Source organism: Chlorocebus sabaeus, chromosome 27 (assembly GCF_047675955.1).
Source record: "Chlorocebus sabaeus isolate Y175 chromosome 27, mChlSab1.0.hap1, whole genome shotgun sequence".
Classification (NCBI taxonomy): domain Eukaryota; kingdom Metazoa; phylum Chordata; class Mammalia; order Primates; family Cercopithecidae; genus Chlorocebus; species Chlorocebus sabaeus.
In genome coordinates, this window is record NC_132930.1 from 25578772 (window position 1) to 25591093 (window position 12322).

Sequence of the window (12322 nt, forward strand, 5' to 3'; positions counted from 1 at the left end):
CTTTGGTTTAGCATTACAGTAAATCAGTATAATTTATTCTGAAAACGTAATTTTAAAATCATTCTGGAGATCCAAAATAAACTAGAAGGGGAGTTGGAAAAATAGGAATGTTGTCTATAGTTTTAAAATACTAAATGCATTAAAATTTCCAGTGACGAATGAGTATTTCAATGTAATTTCTTCCTGATACAGAAACAATTCCTGATACCTACCCTTCTGACAGAAAATATTAGACTTTTTCTTCACATTCAATTTGTTCACTTTCTTTCTTTTTTGAGACACAGTCTCACTCTGTCACCCAGGCTGGATGGAGTGCAATGGCATGATCTCAGCCCACTGCAACCTCTGGCTCCCGGGTTCAAGCGATTCTCATGCCTCAGCCTACCAAGTGGCTAGAATTACAGGTGTGTGCACCATGCCCAGCTCATTTCTGTATTTTTAGTAGAGATAGGGTTTTGCCATGTTGGCCAGGTTGGTCTTGAACTCCTGACTTCAAGTGAGCCACCTATCTCAGACTCCCAAAGCGCTGAGATTACAGGTGTGAGCCACCATGCCTGGCCCTGTTTTCTTTAAACACTAGTTCTGCACATAGCATTAAAGAGAAATCTCAGAAAAAATAAAGTCTATCAGAGTGACTGTATCACTAAGAGAAGATGAAGCAGAATATGCAAAAATAAAATTTACTGTTTATTTCTTTGTTACACAAAGAAAATTAAAGGTGGTCCAAGACATCTTAGTCCATCTCCTATGTCCTTCTGGCCATAATTACACACACAATAATGGCAAGCTAGATTAAGAGTCTAGCTCAGGGTCAAGTTTTTCCACTTTAATGACTATCTCCGGAGCGAAAGCAGCAGCACCAGCTTGTTGGTTCTCTGTCTCTGACTCCGACAACACTTCTTCCTTTATTTTTACAGGCTTATTACCGGCCTCCTCCTCTTCATCTGAAGACTCATCGAGCTCCCATTCATCATCTATGTCCATTTCAAATACTCTCACATGACGAAGATTTGAGCTTAACTAAAAAAGAAAGGCCATAAAAGCACTTTTAAATTAATGGCTTAACTAACATATCCTATATAAGGAATTAGAAATCAGAAGTCTGAATCAAAGAATGGTTTTATAGGAAACATATTCCCATCAATTTACAACAAAATCAATAAACTCAGCCTTCATTTTGTATAAAAAGGTCTCCACATAACAACAGTGGCAATTTCATGAGATTAAAATCTAGAATTATTATTAATTGCTTAGTAAGCTTTATCAGAATGAGAGAACTAAATAGCTAAGTCCACATGACCATAATCAATACAAGCTATAAATCACAGCAAAAATATTTGCACAAAAGGACCTTACATGTCATGTATTTGATGAAGGTTCCAAAGAAGCAATGTTACTTCTTGTAATTTCTTAGTTGCTGAACGATCTGTAAACACTTACCACACAGGATACCTTTCGAAAACCATTCCCAGCAACATACTGTGCTTTCATACTTTCCAGTAATCTCCAATGCTTCTCGAAATGCATGGTACGGGTGGGAATAGCACTACATTGTTCATCTAGCCTAAAGAGGGAAAAAACCCACCCAGGAATGAAAAGGGGATCTTCTCCTCCCTAGTTTACTACAGGTGGTATTAGGGTCAATTATGGCTTTGACTTCTACTCATACTTCCACTTCCAATATAATTTTAGCAACTGTTGTATTAAAAAAAGAGCTGTGATATAATATTCTATAAAAATTCCATATTCTATATTCTGGCTGGGCACAGTGGCTCATGCCTGGAATCTCAGCACTTTGCGAGGCCAAGGTGGGAGGACTGCTTGAGTCCAGGAGTTCAAGGCCGGCCTGGGCAACAGAGTGAGACTCCATCTCTGTAAAAAATAAAATAAAATTAGCCAGACAAGGTGGCACATGCCTGTAGTCCCAGCTATGAGAGACTGAGGCAGGAGGGTCACTTGAGCCCATGAGTTTGAGGCTGCAATGAGCTATGATTGCATCACTGCACTCCAACCTGGGTGACAGACACAAGCTCTGTTTCAAAAAAAAAAAAAAAAAGGAAAAGAAAATACTGCAATTCCAAATAGGCAGAATATCATTTTAGCAAGGTTTCCGACTCCCTTTCAAGGAAAGCAAATGGATACATTTTTAAATTAGAGATCTGCTTACTTAAGTCTCAATTAAAGCCATCTCTTGGAATTGACAGTATACTTCCCACATGGGTACTGAGGTCTTAATTCTGGAAGGAAAATACTGAAGGCAAATCAAAAATAACTAATTCCAACCAACTAGGGTTAATGCAATCCTTGAAAACGTAACAAAAGAAGTCCCATTCTCCACTCCAAATAATTCCCCACCTTGATTCCAGCAAATACTTCCTGATTTACTAGTAAAGCGAAGCGATAAAAAAAGCTATTAAGGCCAGCATATTTTGAATGAAAAATTGGAGCATTTCTGCTCAGCTACCTCTGTGGTTACCCCTAGTAATGAAATAACCATTATCTAGCATACCTGAAAGGTTGGAATTTATAATGTGCATTAAAAAATATTTAACTGTAATATCAAAAAGACAATTTTACCAGTTACCTTGTAGAATAAGTCCCAGTGAACTGATATTCTGCAGAATCTTCACTGTTATATACTAAAGACAATGGCAGCTGGACCAAGAGTCTATCTCTTCCTTCACGTCCTACAGTGTCTTTAAGAACGACTGTTACAGTTTCATCATCATAAAACTGTGCATCTAAACAACTGTAGATGCTAGAATTAAAATAAGTTTTGTTATATCAAAGATGATCATGACTACTGAGAAAATACTGTATGCATGTCATACTGGCAGCAAGCAGAAAAAAAATTTAAAATTAAGTGACATTCTGTACAGTAACATTTAAAATATACCATTGGTTTGTATTAAAATCAGTTATTTTTTGTACTGATTATTCACATATATAACCAAATCTTAAAAATGGGTAATCATGACCCCCCAAAATCTGTGAAGTTGTTTCAGTTCTAGAAAACCCCTGGCCATCGATGGTTAGGCCTTAAGAAATTCTATGAATGACACAGAAATTAAGCCTGTGGAAATTCTATGAATGACACCTTATATACACGTTCAGCAAACAGAGTTGACTAGACTGAGAAATAAAAATAAGATACTACACATGAAAAACAGGCACAGCAACTCCAAAGACTTTATCATTAAAAAAACTTCTTTTATGTGAGGAAACAAGTGAGAAAAAGATCAGCCTATGATTAGTTACTTCTTTCCCTTGCGAAGCCTCAGGGATGGCTTAGGTACTGTTACCCTTTTGAATCCTAAGAAAATCTCCCATCACTGAGAATGGCATCACCTCATAATCTTTTTGGTCATAACAAGAACTTCAGCCCCGCAGGCCATCTGCCCACGGGAACCACATTACTTTCTTTGCCAACAGGGAGCTCGGGAGTAATTATAGGAAACCATATGACATAAACTGCAGGGCAGTAAGGTTCTATTCAATCACAAGTCAAATCATTCTCTATGTATAAATACACCAAGAATCCTGCCCTCGATGTGGGAAGTGACAAAGCCCTTTTACCTATATTATCATCATAACTGAGTCTGGCCCTATTCCTAAACATATACACACATCACCCAAACAAGATTCAAGACTTACCTTCTTCTGACTTTTTCCGTTGTGGCATATGTAAAGCTCCCAAATTTAATAGCAATTAGTCCATTACTCACAGATCTCCAAGAAAGAAGAGGGGAAAAAAAAGACTCTGTGGAACAACCTGGATAGTCAATAATCTAAACACTTAAAAGAACATGATTGTCAGGGTCAGTACATTTACTTCTCTAGAACACTGAGAACTGGTTTAAACGCCTAGATAGATAAACCAACTTGGTTTAAAATCATACAGTCACCAAAGTAAATAGATTTAGCCAAAGACATTTGGAATAGAAATAACCAAATTCTTTCTTTTTGGTTACATCTTGGTCTCAAAATTTTCTTCAAATTCAGATTTAATATCATTTTTAAGATACCAATGGCATTCTAAATATGATTTATTTTTCAGAACTTCTACTTTGAATTTCACAGTAAGTCTCTGTTAGGCAAGGCCTCTTGTTTAATGAAAAGCATACTTAACCCTAGGCAAAAATCATTTCTATAAGGCAGCCACTTTTAGAAGTTTTTAACTACTAAAAATTTAAAACTTGTTTAACTTTTAACTGTCGATAGGCTTTTAACTTCTAAAAAATGAGATATAATATCCTGAGCTGTCATATTTTTCCTAACTCTAAAAAAAAAGTCCTACAATGACTATATGCCAATAAAAATTAAATAATCTAGAACAAGATCATATAACTTCCTAATTCAGTGTTACTCTTAATGACATGAAAACTAACAATGAAATGACAAATCTAAAAGTCACAAGGTAGTTTAAAATCTGAAATGCTGGAAGGCTATATGCTTTATTCTTAAAAATAATAAACTCTTCTCTCTGAGTCAAACTTCAGATTAATACTTACTGGGAAATATCAGTATGTCTCCTTAAGATGCACATTTTATAAAGTGAATCTTCTAGAATAGTAAAAAGAAGATAATGTAGATTTGAAGTTTTATTATTCCACCTAAGAAAAAAAAATTGTAATATTTTTTAACTATTGACGGATAAAACAAAATCGTACTGTTCACCAAGATAGAGAAGAAATACACTTACAGAAAAGGAAATTTGAACAATCTACGTGTAGAATCCTCACTAAAATAAAAGGGAAAAAGAAATGAGAAAAATTTAAATTGGCTGCTGAATTATACCACCCAATAGGTAAACAGAATTACCTTCTGGTATCTCTATACAATGGAATACAGATTGCTTGATTCATTGATTTTCCAATTACATCCTATATAAAATAAGATTTTAAAATATAATTAGAGCATTAATATGCACACAGATAACTCTACAGAAAGTGACTGACCATCACTGTTCGAATGTAGTAAAAAATCGCCTATATCACCAAACCTTGTACATAAAAAACTTTAATGACAATTGTAACAGTAAAGAAAAAGAAAGAAAATTCTGAGCTGAAAAGGACCTTGGTGCTACGCACATGGCAGCTTTAAGACCACCTCCCTCTGGTCTCATAACAACCATTCATTCACATCCTTCAGTAGCAAACAGAGACACATCAGCTCTGTAACTAAGACTGTTTACAATGAATTTCTTCTGGGAACAAATAAAATACTCAAGATGTCAACACCTTTAGTAATCTTTATACACACACACACACACACACGTGTGTGTAAGAAACTTAAGTTGGAGTATTAGGTTGAACCATATGAAATTGTTATTTTTCTTAACCAAAAACAGTTGAATATCAACATTTTCATAGTTCATTCTAAAAATTAAGATCGTTTACATAAGTGAGCCACATACTGTAGACACTATTGCTCCTACATAAAGACATGCATTTCTTTTAAACTTACTGCTGGCTTTTGCAAACACTGATCAATAATATTCTCCATCCGCCTTTTCACAAAATGCAATGATTTTCGAGGATAATAAGGAAACAGCAAAGGACTTTCTGGTTTCAAACAAAAACAGAAACAAAAATAAAAGAAGCTATAGCAAACTTATAATTAGAAGAAAATAATCTAACATTAGAGCCAGTCTGCACAGTTTATCTCAAGGTAGAATTTCCACTGACCACTTCATTGGATTTTCATACAACCTCATTAAAAATGACCATGGCCTTCTGCCTTTCATCAACCCCCACTGACAGCTCACTAAAAACAATCTCTCTCACTACAAGCTTAGACTCACCAAAATCCAACTGTAGGTCTCTGCTCGCTCTAAGAAGAAAGGAATGATTTGGGAACCATCAAATATGATGAAATATGGTTCATTCTTCTATTCTTTGCCACAGTGAAACAACAGCAGCAGTCCAGTACTGCTCAGTACTGTTTTTTAAGAGTCTCAAAAGGAAGAGACTGGAAACTAGCTCTATATAAATAAGCTCTTTACTTTTTAAAAGGTTACTTATCAGGAGAAAGTAATATATAATTTAGCACTTACACCTGCTGTGCTAGGTTTCTAAAATATGTTTTGTTTTTTTTTATTGCTTACAATAGCCATATGAAGTAAGCACCATATTCTCCAATTTACAGATGAAAAAAAAAAAAAAATGAAGCTCAACAGGTTTAGGCAATTGCCCAGTGTGAAAATAACTAAGTATCTAGATCTACCAATCAAACCCAAGCCTGACTCTAATGCCCACCCTCTTCCACTGTGCTTTGTAGGCCCTCCCTTACATAAAATCATGCTGGATACAATGAATTACAAGCACATTAACATTTTAAGTTCTCAAAGTGACAGATGCTATGGTATCACAGAAAGACATTGATCTTTGTTTCCAGTTCCTAGAACAGAGCTTCCAAAACCCTTGGAATTTCCTGAGTGATAAAGGTGACATGATCATTTTTTTTTTTTTTTTTTAAGACAGAGCCTCATTCTGTTGCTCAGGCTGGAGTGCAATGGTGCAATCTCAGCTCACTGCAACCTCTGCCTCCCGGATTCAAGCGATTCTCCTGCCTCAGCCTCCCGAGTAAAGGGACTACAAGTGCATACCACCACACCCAGCTAATTTTTAGTAGAGACAGGGTTTCACCATGTTGCTCAGGTCTGGAATTCCTGATCTCAAGTGATCTGTCCACCTCACCCTCCCAAAGTGCTAGGACTACCATGTTTTGTTTTAATGAGGCAACTCTTGGCTGGCACCTAGACAGCTTTAGGATAGGGGCTGGCCACCAAAAAGACCAAGCCTTGATTAGAAGTTTGGAACTTTCAGCTCCACCTGCCAGCCTCCAGGGAGGAGAGAGGGGCTTGGAGGTTGAGTTCAATCACCAATGGTCAATGACTTCATCAATCATGTCTACATAATGAAACCTCCATAAATACACTGGGACAATGAGGTTCAGAGAACTTTCTTGGTGGTGAATATGTCCAGGTGCTGGGAGAGCATGGAAGCTCCGCACCTTTCCCTCTATACCCTGCCTGATATAGCACTTCTATGTGGCTGTTCCCAAGTCATATTCTTTAGAACACACTGGTAAACAAAAATTAAATGTTTCCCTGAGTTTTGTGAGTCATTCTAGCAAAATTATCCAACCTGAAAGGGAGGAAGGTTCTGGGAACTCTTGACCTTATAGCCAAGTCTGACAACAAGCATGGCTACCAAGACATGTGGGTGATCTAGAGACCTGACATCTGACTCCAGGGCAGTCTTCTGGGACTGCACCCTTATCCTGTGAGGTCTGCGCTGTCTGTAATTAGTGTCGGGATTGAATTGTAGGACACCCCGTTGGTGTCAAAATTGGTTGGTGTCAGGAGGAAAAAAGTTTCTCTCATTTTGCTGTCAGAAACACTGAGTAAAAACCACTCAGACGCAAACCTACAGACTGCTTCTGTGCTAAGTGCCAGGCATTAGTCTAAGTGCTTATGCAGATTAATTTATTTAATCTCCACATCAGTTTTTTGAGGGAGGCGTTATTACCATGTTCTTTTTACAGATGAGAAATTATGGCACAGAGAGGTTAGGCAACTTGCTCTCAGCCGCGTTACTACGAAGCAGGAGAGCAGATTCCAACCCAGACAATCCAGCTTCCAGAGCACCAGCTTTTACCCATTACACAATACTGACCCATGTACCCTAAAGAAAGTACACAGATCAAGTATTTAGCACTTGATTTTTGCAGTGTAAGAAAACAGTTGCACTGATATTTCCTCACTGGAATTCATTATGGAACTCAATAGTGAGCTCCATCAGGTCTGTAGCTAAGATCAGGCCTTTCTTATTCAGACACATGAGATGTGGGGGGAAAAAAAGAGAGTAGGACCTATTTTCAGCCTGGCAAAGTTCCCTAGATCAATAACAGCCAAAAGAGCAACAGGGTCCAGGTGCCACTACTCTTGACACACCGCCACTGGCCCTCCACAGACATCCTGCCTTACTCCCTGGGCATCCTGATTAAATACAGTAAATGAGTAGCATCTCCCGTACCTGTATCCTCCCTCCATTCAATAGCCAACTTGCACCAATACATCTCCCTACTGACCTCAAGACTCTCCAGCAATACAAAATAGGTTCTGCTTTGAAAAAGAATTTGGACCATATGTAAAGTTCTGGGCATCAAAGAATTCTCTCCCTCATTCATTCATTCATTCATTCACAGAAGCAGCAACCAAATAGAAGTGGCAGAAATTACTACAGGTTGAGTTTCACTTATCCAAAATGCTTAGGTCCGGAAGTGTTCTGGATTTTTTTGGAATTTGGAATATTTGCATATACATAATGAGATATCTTGGGGATGGAACTCAAGTCTAAACACGAAATTCACTTATGCTTCATGTACATCTTATACAAAATATTTAATAATTCTGTGCTTGAAACAAAGTCTTGACTGCACTTTGACTGGGACCCATCATATGAGGTCAGGTAGGGAATTTGCCACTTGTGGTGTCATGTCGGTGCTCAAAAAGTTTTCGATTTTGGAGCATTTCAGATTTTGGATATTTGGATTAAGATGCTCAACCTGTACTGCTCGTCTAGTTAAAACCTCAGGCTTTCACATTAACAGAATCCTAGCTCCATCACTAACCAGCTTGTGCGATCCCAGGCTTCTCTAACCTTCTGTTTCCTCATTAGTAAATGGGGATACCAAGTATCTACCCACAGAATCTTGTGAAGACTGAAGCAGGTATCGTGTGTATATACGGCAGACTAAGCAACCCATAAATGTTAGTTACTACCTTAAAGATCTAAGAAATTGCTAAATCTGGTCAGATTATTCTTTCAGACAGCAAAGAAATACAAGCTTTAAAATATTTTCATCTAAAATAGTAAGATGTGCTGGCATATTTAATGGTTGCTATTATGTGCTGCATCCCTCATAATGCTGGACAGCTTTACTGTATTAACATTCTGACATCCTAGAAAATGAAAGGCATAACAGTACACACACGCACACACGCGCGCGCGCACACACATACACACACACACGAAACTACAACCCGAGAATAGAGTTGAGCATCACTGTGCTTTTAGAAGATAATAAATTGGAATTGGCAATAAAGACTTTTCTCACTATTTGGCTCTACAGTTTCTCCTCAAAATCCTATTTTTTACAGGGTGCAAAACACTTAAATAAGAATACTTAGGAATAAGCAATCTTGCTATAGCATAGTTAACTTCAGAGTGTCTATCTATCATGATGATGTCATACACGATTGGTTATTTTGCTGTTCCTATAATTAAATAAAAATAAGTCTAATAAACTTAGATAAGTGTTCAGCAAGTTTTCAGCAAAACTGTTTATTCAAGACCTAGTCTTAAATAAACATGGCCCCAATCATGTTTATTTTTGGTTGGTTCATGAAATACCTTTAAGGTGGCTGCTATTTTGAAGAAAGTCATACCACTGGTTTCCTTCTGTGTTAGGGGGTGACACAAGATCATCATCTTCATCTTTCAAGTACTAGAAATACAGAATTAGAAATTTAAGTTTATTTCTAATAAACTTATTTCCCTTCCATACCTGGAAGGGAAAAAGGAAAAAGAAAAAAAGTAAAAGCCAAAAAAAAAGTTAAGTTTAGTAAACTGAAGAATTACAGTCTAAAATCTGTTCATATTTAACCCTTTTTAATTTAACAAGCTACTTCGTTTTACTGCCAAGTCCTCCGAAAGTGCATTACTACTATTCTAAGTGAGGCAGCCAAAATCTGCTGTGTGTACGTGGCAGAATTAATTAGTCAAGCAACTAAACAAACCGCAATATATTAAGATTACTATGTTGTAGATGTACAGAGACCACAAATCGAACAAACTGTGTTTCTTTTTCATGAACATATTTTAATTTTATATATGCAAGTTATAAATTGGTTTCATAAGTTACCAACTGTCAATATACTGTCAATATACTCTATGGCAGTTGTTCCCCAAATGAGGTCCACAGGCCCCTGGGAATCCCCAAGATGCTTTTGGGGATCCACAAAGTCAATACTAGTTTTATAAAAATGTAGATGTCACCTGCCCTTTACACTGGGCTAACATCTGCACTGATGGTGGGGAAAACTGTGTCTCAGTCAAGAATCACGGTAGTGGTTCCAAATCACACCAGCAGTCACTGTATTCTTTTTCTGTCACATACTCATACTTTCATTTATCTTTAAGGAAGTCATTAAATTATTAACTTTATTTTCAACTTTTGAGTACAAATCTTTAATATTCTGTGTGACAGAAACTGAGAGTTATACAAAGGCACTTTTGCTACACAAAAACATGGTGGTTATCTCGAGGAAAAGCACTTATGTTAAAAGCAAAAATAGGCTGGGCACGGTGGTTCAGGCCTGTAATCCCTGCACTTTAGGAGGCCATGGCAGGCGTATCATTTGAGCCCAAGAGCTCAAGACCAGCCTGGGCAACATGTTGGGTCTCTACGAAATAAAGACAAAAATTAGCCAGGCATGGCGGTACATGCTACATTGTAGGCCCAGCTACAAGAGGCAAGTGGGAGAGCTGGAAGCTGCAGTGAGCCATGATTGCACCACTGTACTCAGAGAAAGCACCTGTCTCAAAAAAAAAAAAAAATTTTTTTTTTTTTTTGAAAACCTACATCTGCCCCTGTGTGCTTCACAACACAAAGACTTTTCTGACTAAATTGGTGGTGCTATTTATAGGTGGCAGCATTTAGAACAGCTGCATGACTCAGGGAACCAACATTTCCAAAATGACCAAAGCATGATGTTACAAAATTATGCATGGGCAAAAGATCCGTTCAAAGTGCGAGGGAGATGAATGAATTTTAATGTAAAAAATGTTCACTGATGCAATCTTAGATTCCACGCTGAAACGAACCTTTAAGATATTATCACTTGTCCAGATTTGATATAATAAAGCAAAGTCGCAATTATCTGAAAAAGCTAATAAAATACTTCTCCCTTTTCATATACACACCTGTGTGAGGCCAGACTTTTTTCATATACACTGATACTATAGAAACAACATATCAAAACAAACTGAATGTAGCAGCAGATATGAGAATCCACCTGTTTTCTATTAGGCTGGACATCAAAGAGGTTTGATCAAAGAATATGAAACATTGCCACTCTCCACTAAATTATTTTTATTTTGTAAAATATCCTTTTTCACTAAAAGTATTTATATTAACATATATTATATTTTTTCTTCTTTTTCTTTTCAGACTGAGTCTCACTCTGTTGCCCAGGCTGGAGTGCAGTGATGCAATCTTGGCTCACTGCAACCTCCGCCTCCTGGGTTCAAGCGATTCTCATGCCTCAGTCTCTCGAGTAGCTGACAAGTAGCTGGGAGATTACAGGTGTGAGCTTCAACGCCCGGTTGTTATATTCTATTTTTGAGTGAATTAAGGAATAATTTTTTATTATGTTTAATTTTTAATACCTAATAATGCCTATCAGCAATAGATAACTCGCATAAACAAAAGCTCTTTTCTAGTCCTCAGTAATTTTTTTTTTTTTTTGAGATGCAGTCTTGTTCTGTCGCCCAGGGTGAAGTGCAGTGGCTTGATCTTGGCTCACTGAAACCTCTGCCTCCTGGATTCAAGTGATTCTCCTGCCTCAGCCTCCCAAGTAGCTAGGATTACAGGTGTCCACCACCACACCCAGTTAGTTTTTGTATTTTTAGTCCTCAAAAATTTTTAAGAATGTAAAAGGGTTCTCTGATCAAAATGTTTAAAAACTGCTGCTCTTTGGTAACTTTACTAAAAGGGCAGAGCTCCTGTATTACTTGGTATCGTGTTACTTTCCAGAAACTTTGGATAACAAAGACGAACACTGCTAAGGTTTTAAAATGAGTTCAAAGCCCATACCTGACCAACTCTTTCAACGTTGAAGTATTTTCCTTTTCGATTATAAAGGTCTGGAGCCTGGAAAAAATAAACATAGTTTAATTCTTAAGTCAACTCACGAAGAAAAGTATCTTAAATTTAAACCCCAAACTTTCCTTTTCAAGAGAGCTGTGAGTGGCAGTTATTATTTTCTTTTGTAGATTATAAGACACACAAACAAGTCTGGTTTACTATGTTTAGAAACATAATTAGTTCAACAGTTTAAAAAAAGTAATTGCTATGGACTTCAATAACATTGGGTTAAATTTAATTATGTCTTGTCATTACCCAGGTTTACTACAATTTTTTTTAAACTGCATTACAGAAATATCAACTTCTTACCTCATTGAAATGTTCAGTAAGAAATTCAGCAACAAATGTGATATCTTTCTGAGTCATCTATCAACAAAAGGAACAAAAA

The 12322-nt window shown here is 37.0% G+C and overlaps 1 protein-coding gene across 3 annotated transcripts in view; it reads right to left on the reverse strand.

Moving 5' to 3' along the window:
• Positions 1 to 666: 666 nt before the first annotated feature.
• ANAPC4 (anaphase promoting complex subunit 4) overlaps positions 667 to 12322 on the reverse strand; it is a 41719-nt gene continuing 30063 nt past the window's right edge. For 2 of the 3 annotated variants that reach the window (XM_008017722.3, XM_008017724.3), the window contains exons 19-29: positions 12244 to 12300; positions 11884 to 11940; positions 9420 to 9513; positions 5467 to 5564; positions 4822 to 4883; positions 4703 to 4741; positions 4512 to 4613; positions 3655 to 3729; positions 2585 to 2758; positions 1441 to 1564; positions 667 to 1020 (exon numbers count right to left, since the gene is read on the reverse strand). In XM_008017722.3, the coding sequence (XP_008015913.1) occupies positions 793 to 1020; positions 1441 to 1564; positions 2585 to 2758; positions 3655 to 3729; positions 4512 to 4613; positions 4703 to 4741; positions 4822 to 4883; positions 5467 to 5564; positions 9420 to 9513; positions 11884 to 11940; positions 12244 to 12300 (1110 nt within the window). In that variant the 3' untranslated portion in view covers positions 667 to 792. The remainder of the gene's footprint in view (positions 1021 to 1440; positions 1565 to 2584; positions 2759 to 3654; positions 3730 to 4511; positions 4614 to 4702; positions 4742 to 4821; positions 4884 to 5466; positions 5565 to 9419; positions 9514 to 11883; positions 11941 to 12243; positions 12301 to 12322) is intronic. The other variant, XM_008017726.3, reaches the window with a different exon arrangement.